General features: G+C 39.7%; 1 protein-coding gene across 3 annotated transcripts in view; it reads left to right on the top strand.

The window, feature by feature from the left end:
- The window catches only part of RHEB (Ras homolog, mTORC1 binding), a 41,584-nt gene extending 24,550 nt beyond the window's left edge, over nucleotides 1-17,034 (top strand). For 2 of the 3 annotated variants that reach the window (XM_061474517.1, XM_061474515.1), the window contains exons 3-8: nucleotides 3,126-3,193; nucleotides 6,340-6,422; nucleotides 9,962-10,018; nucleotides 10,119-10,166; nucleotides 10,694-10,775; nucleotides 16,496-17,034. In XM_061474517.1, coding sequence (XP_061330501.1) covers nucleotides 3,126-3,193; nucleotides 6,340-6,422; nucleotides 9,962-10,018; nucleotides 10,119-10,166; nucleotides 10,694-10,775; nucleotides 16,496-16,588 — 431 coding nt within the window. In that variant the 3' untranslated portion in view covers nucleotides 16,589-17,034. The remainder of the gene's footprint in view (nucleotides 1-3,125; nucleotides 3,194-6,339; nucleotides 6,423-9,961; nucleotides 10,019-10,118; nucleotides 10,167-10,693; nucleotides 10,776-16,495) is intronic. The other variant, XM_061474518.1, reaches the window with a different exon arrangement.

Raw genomic sequence — 17,034 nt, 5'->3', positions numbered from 1 at the left:
AGGCTTCTGAGAAAAACTAAAAATAGCTCCATTGCATTACACATCTCAGTGTTGTAAAAGATGTCCTGACAGATTAGTGGCAGGCAGTGACTTTGGGATGGAGACTCAAGTAGAAGCAAATGCAGAAGGTGGTAACCAAGGAGCCCTTGTGAGACAGCTGTATTTAGTTACCAGCCGGTAGCTCTGTGGGAATAACGTTAAAGAATTCTTGTACCTTTTCTCAGCAGCATTATCGTTGTAAAAGCTTGCATCTGTATGTCTGTACTGATGGGGGTTTTGTACTATAGTGGCTTGTTTTCACAGCAGCTGTCATTGGAGTTGCATATACAAATAATTTAATTCATGTTAGCCTAATTGAAATACACTTGATCTTAGGGTAACAATGATTAGCAGCTGGTGGAGTTGCTGTATAAATTGCACTTCTGCTGAGCTGTAATAACATTCAGGGCCGTGCTCTGTATGCAGTTTTACCAGAACTTTCTCTGATGACAAAGCGGCTTTAGTTTCTTTGCAACGCAGCTGTTAACTGCTGCACTCTCAACTGTTGACATATATCTGTTTGGTGCTGTGCTGCTCACTGCAGCACCAGATTCTCCAAGTTTCAGCAAAGCATCAGATCCAGGAAACAATTGTAGGTAAAGGTGGGTGTCCTGGGTTCAGCAGTAGCAGTCATTTTTCCCCTTCTTGGTAGCTGATGCAGTGCTGTGTTTTGACTTTCGGCCTGGACGACTGGGATTGCAATTTTCTTCATGCAGTCACACTTGAGTGGTGCATTGCAAGGCTGTAAGCATGTCCTGTGTGAGATCCATGTGCTTTCGTGGAGCTGAAACAGGCCTTACCTGCACTGATGAGCAATGTTCTGCAGATGCTCGCATTATGACTGGGACTGCAGAGGTTGTTCAGGTCTGCTGAAATCTGTCCTCGGCACACTGGGAAGAGCCATACTGTGCAGTGATTGTATTATCACTGGCACAGCAGAATGCAGTGTGTCCCAGGACGGTGGGTGATAGAATTGGAAGTGAAGACTTCCTCTGGAAGGAGACCTGTGGATCACAAATTATCTTTAATAGAGGTGTATGTTTTCCCCAAGACGAAATTCTTACCAGGAATATTTTTAAAAGCTTCAGCAAAGACACGTAAGTCATTAATTACAACTGCATCAAAGCAGATTTGTGTTCTTGCAGTGGGCTATTCCTAGTGGTACAAGCCTCTGCGTTGAGCTAACAGTTCTTCTCACCCAGTCTGTGGTGACTCCTCCACTGCTTCCCTTCCGCTGGCTCTGTCACACTCTGCTTCCAGTACCGATTGATGATGATGTCTTTGCTGGGTCTATTTTAGGCTTGTAGAGTAGTCTGAAAAAGCTGCCGTCTGTCCCTTTTTAAATATTAACTTCATGAGGCTCTTGAAACTGCTTGGGTTGCAGAGTGCTTTGATGTGTAATGTGAAGTGTCAAGAGACTGTTACTTTTAATATACCTGTTAGTGCAGTATGTCTCCGGATGAATCTGTTTTCTTCAAGCCGTGATAAGCATATATAGCAGTGCTGTATGTTAACACCCGTTCAAACAGATGGTTACTTCTGTCCCTACCACACTATTCATCCAAAAGGTAAAGAGCTGATGTGGGATCTTGCTTCGTAACTTTCAAATTTTGTGCAGCAGTGACAGCTGTGTCCAGATGGAGACTTGAGAGCAGCTCACCTGCACGTGTGCTAAAGCAGCTTTCTGGGGGAATAGACAGGGTAAGGTAGGAGCCCTCACTTCGAGGCTCATTCCAAATTGCTCTTGTCAGTTTGTAGTGGAAATGATAGGTATGTTTTACACTGTTTGTTTAGACTTTCGGTGTTAGTTTGGCTTTGCTGTTTGAATTGCTCCTTTTTTTTTTAAAAGGGTGCTTTGATTTACTCTGTGGGTTGAAACCTCCAGTTTCAGCTATTTCAGCCTACTTAAGATAATGCTCACATTGTGGAGACTTGACAGGGCAATGAGCATTAGTGGGGAGGAGGAAAGTTGTTGCATTTCAGCTTCTAGGAGACTCTGTACAAAGCCCAGAAGGTGTAGGTGGGAGACTGCACAGCAGGATTGAGAATGTTCAGCTTTGCAGCTTTGAGAAGCTGTTGGGCAACTTGGAATATGATGAGCAGGTCACCACAGTGTTAGCAATGTCCCTGTTCATTGCGGCAGTGAAAGATGAAGCTTCTTAGGACTGTTAGTATGTGGGGAAAACCACCTCAGCCAGAGGATAACACAAACTTTACCCAGTATTTAAGTACTGTCCAGTAATTGTGCCTTAAGTGCAACACTAAGGCCAGAGTGAAGTTGTGAAGCCAGGTTTGCATGCTTCGATTGGTACATGTAGTGCCCAGTAGTACATTATTCTTACAAGAGCTGTGACACTGTTTGCTTTTGCAGTTGCATAATACAAACACTGAGTAAGATTCCTCAGCTCACAGTGTGTTGGCGTTTCATGAATCCAAGGAAGAGAAGCAATTCTCATCACTTTAGGGACTGAATGTACTTCCTGACTGAGGACTATATAGGCTGGTAGCTACAGCAAATGTGAAAGCAACATGGTGATCTTCTAGCTGCTTATCTAGGTTTAATATACTCATAAGTAGGCTCTGTATGTTTTAGCTTCAGAAGATTTTTATATATTCTTTTTTAATCCAGATCATTTACCTCATGGTATTTACATTTAGGCAGTTGATCTTGTTGAACTGCTTGGAAACCAGGGAACATATGCTATAATAAGTTCAAGCTTAACTTTGGTGCTAATTGTATTTAAGCGTCTTGTGTTACCACAAATTATGGTTGCCTGGAAGTCTCTTAGAAATGCATGTAAAACCCCTTTATACTGTTTCCTTTTAAGTAAAGGAGAAAATGCTGCATCCAATGTGAGAATCTTCTGGTATTTGAAATTTTGAAGTATGTTTCTGAGCTTCATTATCTGCAATCCACTAGTTTTGTAGTACAGCTGCCTGATTTAAGCCTTTTGTTGCTACTTTAAAACCTACAACTAAAGTTATTTTTTCATAGTGCCTTGGCTGACAGTGGCACAGATGAGTGACTTCTCATCCCTTCCTTGTGTGTAATTCTGACATGCTTATGTATTTCTTGTTTGTTCTAGCTTTTACAAAACTGATCACAGTAAATGGCCAAGAATATCATCTTCAGCTGGTTGACACTGCTGGCCAAGTAAGTTATCTTTCTTTCCTTGAATCCTTCTTCGGAGTTAAGAGGTATTTATGTTCCTGTAGAGCTAAATTGACCATGCATTCAAAAGCGAAGGTTAACATAAATGATACTGCCTTGTCATATAGTCACTAAAGATCAATATTTCTGTAGTGCTTTAAAGACTTATAGAATCATAGAATAGTTAGGGTTGGAAAGGACCTTAAGATCATCTAGTTCCAGTTCCAACCCCCTGCCATGGTGTTTGTGGGTTGTTTTTTTCCCTTGTCTATTGAACTAATGTCTAAAAAGGTGAAGAAGGAATAGCCTTAAGTCTGATATACCAAAAGTTCATAAGTAGCTTGCTTGATATTTGTGGGCTAAATTAGCAGTCTTGCTTTAGATGGAAAATGTCACTTCAGTAAACTGGAGAAGGTCTTCATGACTTTTCCAGCTACACCAGGGTGGCTTGTATCCATGAAACAGTCATGGGGAGTAGACAGAAATGCACATAGGTAGTACTTAGCGGGCTACCAGTAAGCTACTGCAGTTTGTTTACATTTTTACGTGATGGTTCATGTGTGCGTCTGAGCCTTCACATAATGACAGGGAGCGCAGAAGGAGACAGCAAACTCATGTCCTGGAGATTTGTGAAATACAGGTGTTCATTATATAATGTTGTTTGTCTGATCTTGCACTGCACATTCAATGTGCAGGAATGCTCCATCTTGTGAAAGATCGTATTAGGAAAAAAACAACAGGGGCTGTTAACCCCTCTGTTAACTCCCTGTATTTTTATCCTGAAGTTTTTATTGCTCACCTTCTGTGATTTCTGGTACTATGCCTTTGGTTTTTTCCAAAGTATGAGTAATGTTAAACAATTTCAGTGTTGTAAAATGTGTTGCCAGTACTTAAGACTTTAAAGCTGCAGTACACTTACTCATAGCTGGGAGACTATTCAGAAGGGTTGTAACCTTCTAGGTATGTTTCATTGCTTTCTTTGTAGGGAGCTACATAACTTAAGAATAACCATGCTGTATTTATATGGTTTCAACTTGTGGTGCTAATCAGCAACACTGCATCCACTGATAATCTTGTCAGATGTGTCTGAAGTGATTAGAAACACAATGCTGGCAACATGTTCCAGGGCAAGATTGTTTGATGGGGAATATTCTGCAGAGGAGAGTGAGGTTGAGAGATGGAGAGGCTGAAAAGCCTGAGCAACAGAGCAGGCTCCATAGGTTTCGCTTTGTGCCAATGTAAGTGTGCTTGTCTTACATCTCTAGTTGTAGTACACTGATAGAAGTAAGATTCCCGTTTAAGGAAGAAATGGTCTCTGGGAAGGCAGTGCAACTTCATCAGCAGTGTAGCTCCATTGCTGAGGTTTATTTCAGGGTTGATTTTAGTGTTATACAGTATTGTAAAACCAAAATAACTTCTTTCCCCTGTGGTTATTTTCAGATTTGATCCTTCCTAGGAAGAACTTGAACTTTTGAGTTCTGGCTCACAGGGTTAGAGGGGAGATATGATGCTGGGTTATGGAAGGTGTGGCTTGGACAGATTTCTCTCTCAAGTCTGTCTTGCTTAGTGATCCATAGGGAGTCCTCGTGTATACAGCATAGCAAGGATTATATTGTAGGTTTGTTATATACTTGCAAACTTGCCTATGACTTGCAAAGTTACAGCTGCATTGTTTTATCTCATGGCAAAGTCCTTTTTTGATGCACAATTTCCAGGAAGCTTTTCTTCCTTCTCCTAACAAGCTAAAAAATTAATGAATTGGAAACAGCTGAGGCTGTGGCACTTTCTTTCTTGGTACTCCTCCTCTGTCCTGTGTCTCTTTATCTTTCATGGTTCATGTAGTTCAGTTAAACAGGAGTCTTGGTACAGGATCACAGAAGAAGAGAGCAAAAGGAAACATTACCTAATACCAAATTCCAGATGAGGCAATCCTGAGAAATTCTGGGTAAAGTCAAACAACTGCAGAGTTGCACTTTCATCTGTTTTACATGCAGACTAACTCATATCCTTCTGTATTGACTTTGCAATTACACAGCCAACTGAAGTGGCAGTTTGGCATTTCAGTGAAGGGGGGTGGGGGGGAGAGCTGCCCTCAGTGTGTACCAGTAAAGGCAAATAAGGGCGTCTTTTGTCAAGTGTTATTCTTTCAAACTTTTCTGTCTGAATCTACGAAATTGATTTATAGAGGGTTTCTCCTCATTTACCAGTTAGGGAAGTGTGATTCCTTTTGGCTGTCAAGATGTAAGCTGTGTGATTGTGTTGCTCCATCTGTTCAGTCATGACAATATACAGAAAGGTTTTGTGATCTTAAACTAAAATTAACATCATAAGCATAGGTTGAAAAATCTGAGAACTTGCGTATTAAGAAGTATGGCTCTTGTCAAAATGGAAATGTTTCCTGGGAATATCTATTAGAACAATTTAGATTTTCAGTGTGGGATTCATAGTATTTCTGTTGTATTACCTGCAATATGTCAGTCTGTTTCATTTACCTATTTAGTCAGTTCCTTTCCTACTGGGGTAATAAATTCAGTGATTAAGTTTGTGGTGTTTGGTTTGGTTTTTTTAATTAAACACTTGACATGTAAACTTCTAGCTGTCATAAAGCAACTAATAACTGTGTTTCTTGCATCTTGTAGTTGATAAGCATTAGTTAGTAAGCCACAGTTATTCGCTTCCTAACAGATCCCTTAGGTAATTTAGATGTGATCAGTGTTGCTTGAAATTCTGAACTGCTAGATCCTGTTGTCAGCTGTTGAAATTGGGAATCTGAAACATATCACCAGCAGATAAGAGGCATAATTGCTAATTAGTGGTAGGACAGAGTGGATGTTTTGCATTAATTCAAACTGATAATTAAGCAGGATAAAAGGATTGGGAATAGCTTTAGCTAATCCACAGTCTTAGAGGGAATAAACCAAAAAAGCTGTAGATTAGTGTATACAGTCCAAGTCAGCTTTCTCTTAATTTGGTAAAGATTCCACATTTGACATTATGATGAAAAAACTTAATTCTGAAGGTATACCTAGACAAAATGGCTCTGCATGTCATGTCTTTCAAATATGATCTACTTATCTGATAGTCATCTACTAGCATCAAGTTCTGAACTGTGGCAGTAAGTAATTTTAAATGTAATACTCCTTCTACAGGATGAATACTCCATATTTCCTCAGACGTACTCCATAGACATCAATGGCTACATTCTTGTTTATTCAGTCACGTCAATAAAAAGGTAATAAAGTCTGCTGTGTTCTTCTGTTTCTGATGTTAATCAGGTATCTTCTGGGTTCGGATCCTGCCTTTGCTGTATTTTCTTTGCATGTGTTTAATGCATTTAATCTTTCTTTCCCCTAGAAATACAATGGAAAATAAAATTAATGGGTTTTCAGAAATTTACCCTCAGATCAAAATGTCACAGGCGCTTTGCAGGTTAATATGCAAGGGTACAATGTGAAAAATGAGACAGTGCTGAGCTATTGCTTTGCGGTGCAAGTAAAAGTGCAAAGGAAGATTTCAGGAATAAGTAGGACTCATAGCTGTAGCGTCAGCTACAAAGGCAGACTTAAATATGAACCTAAAGGGCACTCTACATTTATGTGAAGTACCCAATTAGTTGCTAAATCAGTCCCTCAGCCTTGTAGCTCATTACAGTACTGAGATTTCTTTGACTTCCTGTCTCGGATTGTTCTGGTTAATCATCAGAAATTTTCATACAAATAGCAATGTGTGACTTTTGGCCTGTAGACTCATTCCTGACATGCTGCAGCAGATACTCTTATTTGAAAATTTTCCCACAGTATCTATTTTGTCCTTGCTGTTAGCTGTCCATTCTGACATGAGGACAAAGTCCGTTTTAGCTGGAGCTGTTTTCCTGCAAGACGCATCTCAGCTTTCATAAGGCATTTTCATCTTATGTTACTTTGTCCCTTCCTCTGGTCCTCTTGCTTTGTTTAAGTACTGGTAATTCTTGAATAGATCTCAATTTTCTGATCTTGTACAGCATCTTTCTTATAGCCAAAGAAATCCTATTTTCTTAATTTTTTCTTCGAGTAAAATGATTGAGACCTTTAAATCTCATCAATAGAAGAGAAGTCGATTCCCTTCTACAGGCAAGGAAGCTGATCAGCTTTTTACGAGTGCCGATAGGAGTTAGTATTCTCAGCCTTCAGGACTGGAGGATTGTCTAATTAAGTGAATAGAAAACTGCTTATAATAAGTGGTACTGTGAGGACAAAAATCTTCTGTATTAAGACAAGTGTTTAGGTAACAAGAAGGATCTTATACAGTGCTGTGGTAGCTTAGGTGACTTGCCCAGGCAATGAAATTACAGTTGCCCTCTGTCTTGTCTTCTTTAAAAGTGTGTATATTGATCTGACTGTTGATGCAGGAGTGTTGAGAGCTTTGACAGCAAACTTAATAGAACTGCCCTTTGAAAATTCTCATCTTCCCTGCTAACCTTCACTGGGAAGTTTAAATGGGACTTGAGTAAAAGCTAGCGCCCTACATTTTTCATGTTCCCAAGCTCTCGGCAGCAGGGCTACTGGAAGGCTTTTGCTCTAGTTCAGCTTAATTAAATTGCATTTTTTTTTATCTTGCTAGATTCCACGATTTTGTGTAACACATTTTTTGACGGCTGTTTTGTTGTATTTCATACATTGAGCTGTTTGCTGTAACCTTATTTGCTTGACAGAACTGGAAAGGACCTCTTATGGTCTCCAAATCTGTTGCTGTTTCACGACTTGATGTGATGATGCTCTTTTTGGATTGGTAAATACCTGTCTTAAAGTGTGTCCCTGCTTCTTCTAGCCTTAGTAATTTGGAAAGCTTTCTAGAACACTGAATTGATCTGGTCAAGCCAGTTACATTCTTGGCAGTTCTTAGCAGCTTGTTTCTGTATCAGAATTGTGTTTAAGTTTAAATAGCGCTTCTCTTCTGGTTTCCACTGTGATCTGTTAACAAAGATCAGTTGTTTTTTCCTTAGCATTTTTACTGAAAACGGAGCTCGTGACCTATCCTAGGGTAAGCAGATAGATATATGGAACTGGGAAATGAAGACCTCAGGTTGAACAAGAACACTTTGCAGCGTTGTATGCTGGAACCTCAGGTGAAGACTCGCTAGGGTCTTGTGCCATGGCATGGTGTTTTTCTGGCTATGCTGTAAACAACACACCTAATAGTGGGAAGGAAATGACAGTCGTACTGTTAGTGACACAGTTATGCTGTGGCTAATACACGCGATCTTTCCTGTTGCTTCAGACTGAGAAAAAGTTCTGTGGTTTGTAGCAGGTTTTTTTTTCTTTAGCATTTTATTATTATGAAGAATAATAGGGTCACTTAGTTCTGTGTGTAGCAATACCTCTCAACTTCATCACAACCAAGCTCTGTTTAACTTATTTTTGAAATAATTAAGAATGAAAGTCTCAGACAAGTTCTCAAGACCAGAGTTTCACTGATACTTCTTCAGCATAAATACTTTGTAACCCTGAAGTCCTTTTGTTGATTCCACATTTTCATGTAATCTGTAGTATCGCACTAGAATTACGTTAGTAAGTTTTGCCAGACTAAGTCACACTTTTGCTTGCAAAGAACTTGTTTTCTTGCTAGGGTATACTCAGATCATTAGGTGAACATGGAGAAGTGCTGTGTTCTACTCAGCCTCAGAAAGTATTGCTGAAGTCCAGACAAATTGACCTACATGACAGAAAATCCTCAAATGTGGTAGCCTTTATTGTTCCAGAAACGGGAACTTTTAATGATTCAAATAGCTTGAATAGTGGGTTTAGGCACCAATTCTTTGAGAGCTCTGAGTTGAAAGTGTGTTTGAGTGCTGCTTTATTTTTAAGTGTTTCATTTCTAATTGAAATGCAGTGCAAGTCAAGACACTGCATGTAGCTAACAACCTTGGAAGCTGAAAACGTTTTGGCCACTTTTTTGTTGTCTAGTGGTGCGTCTCGTCTTTGAGCCTGTGCCTGTCTCTTAAAACAAATCTGAATTGTGCACTTGATATACCAGTATTTTTTCCATAATGTAACTAGAGGAGCACAACATCCGTTCTTCAGCCCCGTTTATAGCTTGTTCTCTAAAGTACTAAATGTCAAATGCAGTGGATTTTGTAAGTGAGGTTTTGGGCTTCTTGGTATTTCACAGTACTGCTTCTTCCTGTCATCCAAACTTCACGTGCATGGTAGGTGAACAGACAAGTATTTGAATAACCACTGTTGTGATACCATCTTGCGGATCAGTTGACTCACTTTCCATAGAAAAGTAGAATTTAGGCTTCCTTTAGCTTTCACATAAATAGAACTAAAGAATTCTGTATGAACTAAATGTTCTTAAAAAAAAATAATGTATTCTTTCAAGATGGATCATGTTAAAATACTTGTTCTTTGAAACTGCTTTAACATTCTCATCCAGAATTGTTGGACTCTAGCAGTTAAATTTCTTACTGTAGATAAAAACCAGATCAGAGGTGGGGAGGGTCTTCTAGTGATTCTGTGTTAGATACATTGATTCTGGGTAATGTTATTTATTTCTGCATATACCATAAGTGGGAGGCTATAATGGTAGGCATAGGCTAGTATTTACTGTTTCTGGGACCATTTTGTCTCTTGTGCCCAAATCAGTAAAGCTTTCGGCATGTTTGTAGTTCTGTCTCTATACATAGAATAAGTTTTAAACACAGCAGCCTACATATGCATTTAATTGCTTGTGTATTGGGTATTAAGGATAAACATTGGAGTGCATGTGTGACTTCATCCCTTTATTTTGCAGTTTTGAAGTGATAAAAGTTATCCATGGCAAGTTATTGGATATGGTGGGAAAAGTCCAGTAAGTAGTGACACTTTCATCTCATTTCATTGCAGGCATGTTACTTGTGCTTTTTTCAGTATACTGTAACTGTTCTGAAGTTCTGAACTTTCTTTCACAGAATACCTATTATGCTGGTTGGAAATAAAAAAGACCTGCATATGGAACGGTATGTGAACTCCAGTATGTGTGAAATTCAAGACAGCAGCCGGCATTCCTGTGGCTGCAATGCGCTAGTTTGTTCTTGGCTTTCCGTAACTAAAATCAAATTGTAGGTTAAAATAAGCTACTGGCAAAGGAATTGTGTCCAGAATGTGAACTAGGAGCCATGAACTTGTGTTGTAATGTTGACTTTTGCTGTAAGGTTCCAGGGATGGTCATTTAACACTTCAGGCTTTCTTCAAAAGAAGTAACAGAAGTGTATTTTTCACAACTGTAGAATACCAGATGATATTACCAAGTATGAAAACAAAGCGGTACTTCGAAAGAACTGCTCTTCTGGGTTGCATAGCAGTTTTACCTGGCCCACTAGTGTATTTGACAGCAGCCAAACGCAAATGCTCTGGATCAGACTTCACAAAACATTCCTATTACATGCATTTATGTGCTTCAGTACTCTGAGGTTTTTCCTGACATATCAAATTCCAATTCTTTTGCAAGTTACAAAGAAACATACTTTTTCTTTCTTTTGGTCAGGGTGATCAGCTATGAAGAAGGGAAAGCTTTAGCAGAATCTTGGAATGCAGCTTTCTTGGAATCTTCTGCTAAAGAAAATCAGGTAACTGATTCAAGATTGACATTATTCTAATACCAATGTAATGGAATGACTCATAGTTTCACTTAATAAAGGAAGTTAATATTTGCATGTACTTTACAGCTATTTTGTGTAGATAGTTGGAAACGATTCATTCTGCATTCAGGCTTACGTATTGAGTTTTACCATGCAACTGTAAATGGAAGGAGGAAGTGAAGAACTGAAAGTTAGGCTTCACTGAACACTTTGTGACAAACTAAAACTCAGATCCACGTGGTGGGTAGAACAGGGTCTGTGATCTCCGGCAGTTACCTTAACTAGGAGGCCATTGTGGTTGCAAAGGAGTATGTTCCTTTAGGGGGACAAACCTTGCATTTCGAGGTGCTAGGCAAGGCTGGGTCTCTAATGCGAGGCGTAATCATTTTGTGGGTCTGGGAGGCAAACAGAAAAATGTTAGAACACTGCAGAAGTTTTCAGACACTACTGTGATACATCTGAAGCAAAGTTCCCCAGTCTGATGCAGTATAACCCACACACATTTACACTTGCTGGTTTCCTATCACAGAACGAAAGTATTTAATTACATGTTAGATAACATCTTATTCTTGGTGCTGTACCTGACTTCCTTTAAAATGCTCCTAAATATGTTCTTGTATTAGAATTTGGCTTTTCTTGGTTTTTTGAAAATACAGACGCATGATAAGGTCAAAAGGATGCTGTCAGGCTAGTTTTAAACTGAGTCCTTATGTAGAAGAAACACTAGAAGAATGTAGAAGAAATGCATGGTTGCATATCACATCCTTCTGTGGCCTCCTCAATAACATCAGCACCATCACAAGGATAATCCTATAGCTAGGACTGGACCTGTGTAAGCAGCCTTCTTTCCCTATTCCCTGTCCCCAGAAGCAAAACAAATAGACTTTGCCTAATGTCTCTGTCAACAGTTCTACGAGTTACTTGAGTAAAGTTGGATTTTCTGTGGAAGAAGAACTTGGAAATTTTTGTTTATGTTCTTAATCTCCAGATATGGGGTGCTTTGAGTTAGTTTATCAGTGCTTCTGGTTTTGGCTATGGCATGAGTTAACCTTGTCCAAATTGGGCATGATGAAAGCATGAAATTTCTTACTGTTTTCTCTGTACTGCTGGAGAGGTTGAAATGCATGCCCAAGGAAACTACATTGACAGTGTGAAGAATAAACCAGCTAAAAGCATCTGATTTTTCTCCCTCCCTCCCTTCCCCCCTTTTCAGATTACAATACTTCTGGATTAGGCAAAGCTGTTACCTATGCTCTTTATCTTTTGGCACATGCTTGCAGTATGTAACAGCATGGCAATTCATATCTAGCAGAGGTAACAAGGTGTGTTGTCATTCTCCTGGTGCTGAATGTTCACCTTACGTAAGTCAATATTACTGGGAAAAGAAACCCATTAGCACTTTTTGCTTGAAGGTTCATCCAAATCATCACCTGTACTGTCTTGGTACAGCAAATCTAACTTGCCTGTCAAGATTAAGCCTAAACTCTTTCCAAAGTCACTTTAGACTGTTTGCTTTACAAAAACCTAATTTGATGCTTAAAGGGATGAGCTGGACTGGATTGGGAATTTAGAGCTGAAGAACTTCAGCAGAGAGCTCAAACTTCCTTGACTGGGGGAAGTCTGTTAATCCTTTCTCTCTGAAACCTAACCATCTGTATTTGGTAGATGTTGAGCAATAGTATGACAATTTCTAGTATGCTAGGTCTGAAATTGGTTTGGTACGTGATCTTCTTTGCAGCAGCGAGAAGAGTAGGTCTCCTTGCTACAGGAGTTAGACCAAACTCGATCAGCTATGTGGTCTGTCCTTTGTAACAGCTCTGCTTGCAAGGCACTGTTGAAGCCAGAGAAGATACTCCCTATAACAGGTTCTTGATAGCAAAGCCTCCTTTTCTCCCCTTTCCTCCTCTTCTCCCTTCCTGCTTTGGTGGGGGAAAGTCCTTTTTGGAGCATCTGTGAGAGTCCTAGAAGCATAGCCCCACTATGTTGAGTAATTAAAATAGTTCTATAGACCTGTTCTGCCAGGAGTTATCAAAAGATACCACGTTCCAGAAACGGTATGACTTTGAATAGATGGAAAGTGGGAGACGCAAAGATCAAAGCTGCAGAGATGATAAATGGTAGTGGCTGGCAAGAGTTTTCAAGGTCAAATATATTTGAGGCTATGCTATGTTCCTCCAGACAAGGGTGACCTCGTAGGACTTGTGGAAGAGCCTGTGTATCAGCAGTACATCAGTCATCTAGGGGAAATCTAGGGCTTTGAGAAGGCAATTCTGAGACTTAATGCAAAAGGCCTCTTTTAGATTACTGCAGGGCTGTTTATTGTCATACCTTCTCACACTGCTTATTACCAGGTATTATAAACATATCTGATAAGTTGAACTGCTTTGGCTAACTTCAAGAGCTTTGAGACTTTCTTGTGAAATTCCCTATTTTGTTTCACCTAAGCCATAGTATAGTGCTTCATTTTAATCCCAGTACAATAAAGTGGTAACTGAAGTACAACCAGAATCCAGATTGGTCTTAAACACAGTTAAAGCTGGGAGCCAGTTTTTACTGGAAGAATTTAGGGAGTAACAAGCAGCCGAATTGTGTTCATCCAATTACATAAAATTCATGAGATAAACTTGTTTTAGAAGGAGTAAGGAAGTAGCAAACCAGAGCACTCTTAAAAAGCAATTGCTTGGCCATTGCTTCCTTTTCAAGAGCAAATTCATCTTCAAGCTCAGAAGATGCAGTGCTCAGTAAATGCTTCAGAGGACTTCGGGATCTTAGCCCCTCTCCAGGAGTCTGACATGTTTACCTGAGAGAGTGTGCTTGGACTGGCAAAGGATGGAGCAAAAAAAAATCTCTCTTCCTTTACCTAACTATTGTTCAAGTTTCATTGCCCAGTTCTGTGCCAAGATAAACTAGCGGTATGAGCACTTGAGAGTTTCCTTTTTGAAACAGTACTAAAACAGCTGCATAGTTGAGAAACACAGCATACCAAAGGATGACCCCAGCGTCTGTGAGCTGGGTTTGGGTGTTTGCACCTTCCTGCGCTGGCTCCTGGCAATGTGTTCCCAACTCTTTCCCTGACAAAGAGAGTTGCATCTCCTGAGCTGTGTGTCCTGCTCGCACCAAGGGGCACATCTGCAGAAGCAATTGAATCTCTGGTGTCTCTTGCATGGTGCTAAGCTCTCTAGGCAGCATGTGTATCTGAGGCTGACATCTATTTTGTTTCCTCATGGGAGAAAGGTAGAAGAAAGACAGATGGCTTTCTGCAGGCTAGGTGTGACCCATATTCTGTAACTGGACCATATGGAGACAGATGCATGTGAAGTCTGGCTGCGTTCTTTATTCCTTGTCACAAAACACAGCTTCCTGCGTTGTTTAAAGGCTCATTCTAAAATTCATCAGCATATTTGGGCTGAATAACAAATTCCAAAGTGTTAACTATAGGACAGTGATTCAACCTTCTCATTGAATACATATTTTCTGTGAAATGAATTAACAAGCTCTGTGAACTCCTACATCTTGGCGTTTCAAACAGCACGTCTTTGACAAAGAATGTACAGCTTCTTGGCTGACAGAATAAATTGTGGAGGCTTTTTTTAATGGGCCTTTTGAAACAAGGTTATAAAAAATTTGTGCATTAAAATGAAACCATTGAAAATGTCAACTCTAAGTAAGGAAACATTGGTGCAGTTATTTGTAAATCAGTATATCACCAAGTTTTGATTAAGGGAAACTCTTCATCAGCAGAACCAGTTTGGTAGCAACTGCAGTCCTGATTATGGTTTTCCTAGAGTCTGATTTGCCCAGGAAATGCGTTGTATCGCTGCTAGACTAATGAGCCACTTCTGTCAGATGCTGTTGGGATTGCAGGGAAACTCTATTATATAGAGGTATACTCTTATTTCCAGCTGATGAAGTATGTTAAATAGTTCCAGAGATAGTACTGTGTGTGAATGGTATAAATATGGGAAACGTCAAAATTCAGTCTAATCTTTTTAAGGTTGTTGTGGGCTACTTCAGGCACTGGGATTCATTTGGAAGTGGTCCAAGTAAGAGTTATAGCTTGCGGAGGCGGAATAACATCTGCCAGGTCAGAACACGTAGTCGTAAATCGCAGGGTGCTCTTCATCCTGCTGATTAAAACCAACAAAACCCCCTTTTTTATCTTCTTTCATAATGTGGCTGCTTTTATATAATAAACATGCTTTCCTTAAGGAGCATATGCTTGGAATTCATGAAACGGATGAGTAGAGGTTGCATAAATGTGAAATGGCATGTCTGAGATGATCAGGAGACCATTTCCCAGGTTGAAGGTTCACATGATGAAGTACTGATCATACAGTGAATGTTCCACTCGAAAATATCATAGAAAAGAAAAGCACTTTAGAATTGTCCTTGTCCGTGGTATAGGTTTCTTCTTCTTAAATTGATTCTCAGTGATCTCAGATGCTGAATGTTGTATTTTCTGCATATTCTGATGGAAGCTAGTGTACCCTTTTGAAACCCCTAAAACCTGAGTGAATCCTGAGAACGCCGGATTAACAGTGTAAGGTATTTACTGCATGATGTCCCAGACACCTTTCTCTCCCCATCTTTCAGTACCCTTAAACAAAACCCCACCAAAAACCTAACTGCACTTAGGTGAATTCTTCCCTAAAATCTGAATCACTCAAGTGGTCTACCATCCTTTCTTAGTGTTTCTGCTTCAGTTAAACTTGCTTTTATGGGAAATTGTGTCTTTCCATTCCAAGATTTTTAACTTGTGCTCATGAGTGTGTGTGTCTGGGGAAGTATCATCCTTGTGAGTGCATGCACTTTGTTTCATCACAGGCAGGTTCAGTAGGGGAGAGCCTTTTTCACCAAACTGCTGTGTGCTCAGTGTGGATGTGGGAGGTTTGGCATGGACCAAGTGGAGCTGGTAACAGAACAAGTGACTTGTAGTCTGAGTACTTGCTGCCTTCCTTCTGAAGGAGTCAAGGGATCCAGTGGTTCACGTATGACTTGTGATTTTGCAGAAGGACTCTGTAATCCTCTGTGTTCCATGCAGTAAGCTAGGATGTTTGGCCATGTTGGCAGTGACTATCCTGTAGTTCAGGGTGTTTTAAGACAAATTCCTCCTTTCTCTCGGAACGACTTTGAGAATATTGCTTAGTACTAGACAGTGGCTAATTTGGCTTGTGTTTTGCCCTCATGTTTTTGCACCTTGTCTAATACCAGCCTTCCCTATGGGTAGGCTGAAATAATCAAGAATATCAAAGTCATGCTCATACTGGGCTGTGCATAGTCAGTATTTAGAGCTGAAAAATCTAATTCCTTGAAATCTGAATGATTACACAGAGAAATAATTTATCCTCTGGAGCAGCACGGCATCAAAATCTTCAATGCTGTCAGTCACTCATTGCAAGCTTACTATTTAAAATGAAGCTGACTTGCAGTTCTTAGCTCTGTTGTGAGTATGGCTCAGTTATACCTGCCTTCCTGCAGTGACAGAGCAAATAGTTGAGGATTGCTGTGGAATAGGGGGTTTCTCCTAAAAGATTGTGTTCAGAACTGAAATTACCTTATTTTCCGTTTTAAATCTTGGAAATAAGCGTTGGGTGTGCATTTATCTGCTGGTGAAGCCTGTAAAATAGCTGACATTTGGGGGGTTAATTGTGTTTTCAGTAGGTGGGCAGTTTCTCCTTCCCTGCTAACGCTGTGCTCTCTCTTTGCAGACTGCCGTGGATGTTTTTAAGAGGATAATTTTGGAGGCAGAAAAAATCGATGGGGCAGCTTCACAAGGGAAGTCTTCATGCTCAGTAATGTAATTCCACTGCAAAGCCTGAAAACACTGGGAATACATTCTACCTGAAGAAGCAAAACTGCCCATTATCTTTAAGGATAAAACTATGCTTCTTTTTTTTTTCTTTTTTTTTTTTTTTCTTTTATAATTTTTTTTTTTTTCCTCTGTTAACCTGAACGATAAAAAGTTGGTTTGGAGCCTTTCCCTTCAGATTATGTTAAACTCTGACTCCTGTGCAAATGGCTTCACTTCCATTTTCAAATTTTAAGCAATCATATTTTCAATTTATATATTGTATTTCTTAATATTATGACCAAGAATTTTACTGGCATTAATTTTTCAGTGTAGTTTGTTGGTTAGAATAATCATCAAAATGATGCATATTGTTACACTACTATTACCTAGGCTTGGATATCAGTGTTTCTTTGTGTTAAATGTATACTTGTAAATAAAATAGCTGCAAACCTTAAA

Source organism: Pezoporus flaviventris, unplaced genomic scaffold (genome assembly GCF_033815535.1).
Source record: "Pezoporus flaviventris isolate CSIRO_AGI_PZ_B2104156 unplaced genomic scaffold, CSIRO_AGI_Pfla_v1 ptg000079l, whole genome shotgun sequence".
Taxonomy (NCBI): Eukaryota; Metazoa; Chordata; class Aves; order Psittaciformes; family Psittacidae; genus Pezoporus; species Pezoporus flaviventris.
The sequence above is the reverse complement of the archived record's forward strand: the minus strand, read 5'-3'. Positions and strand labels throughout refer to the sequence as shown.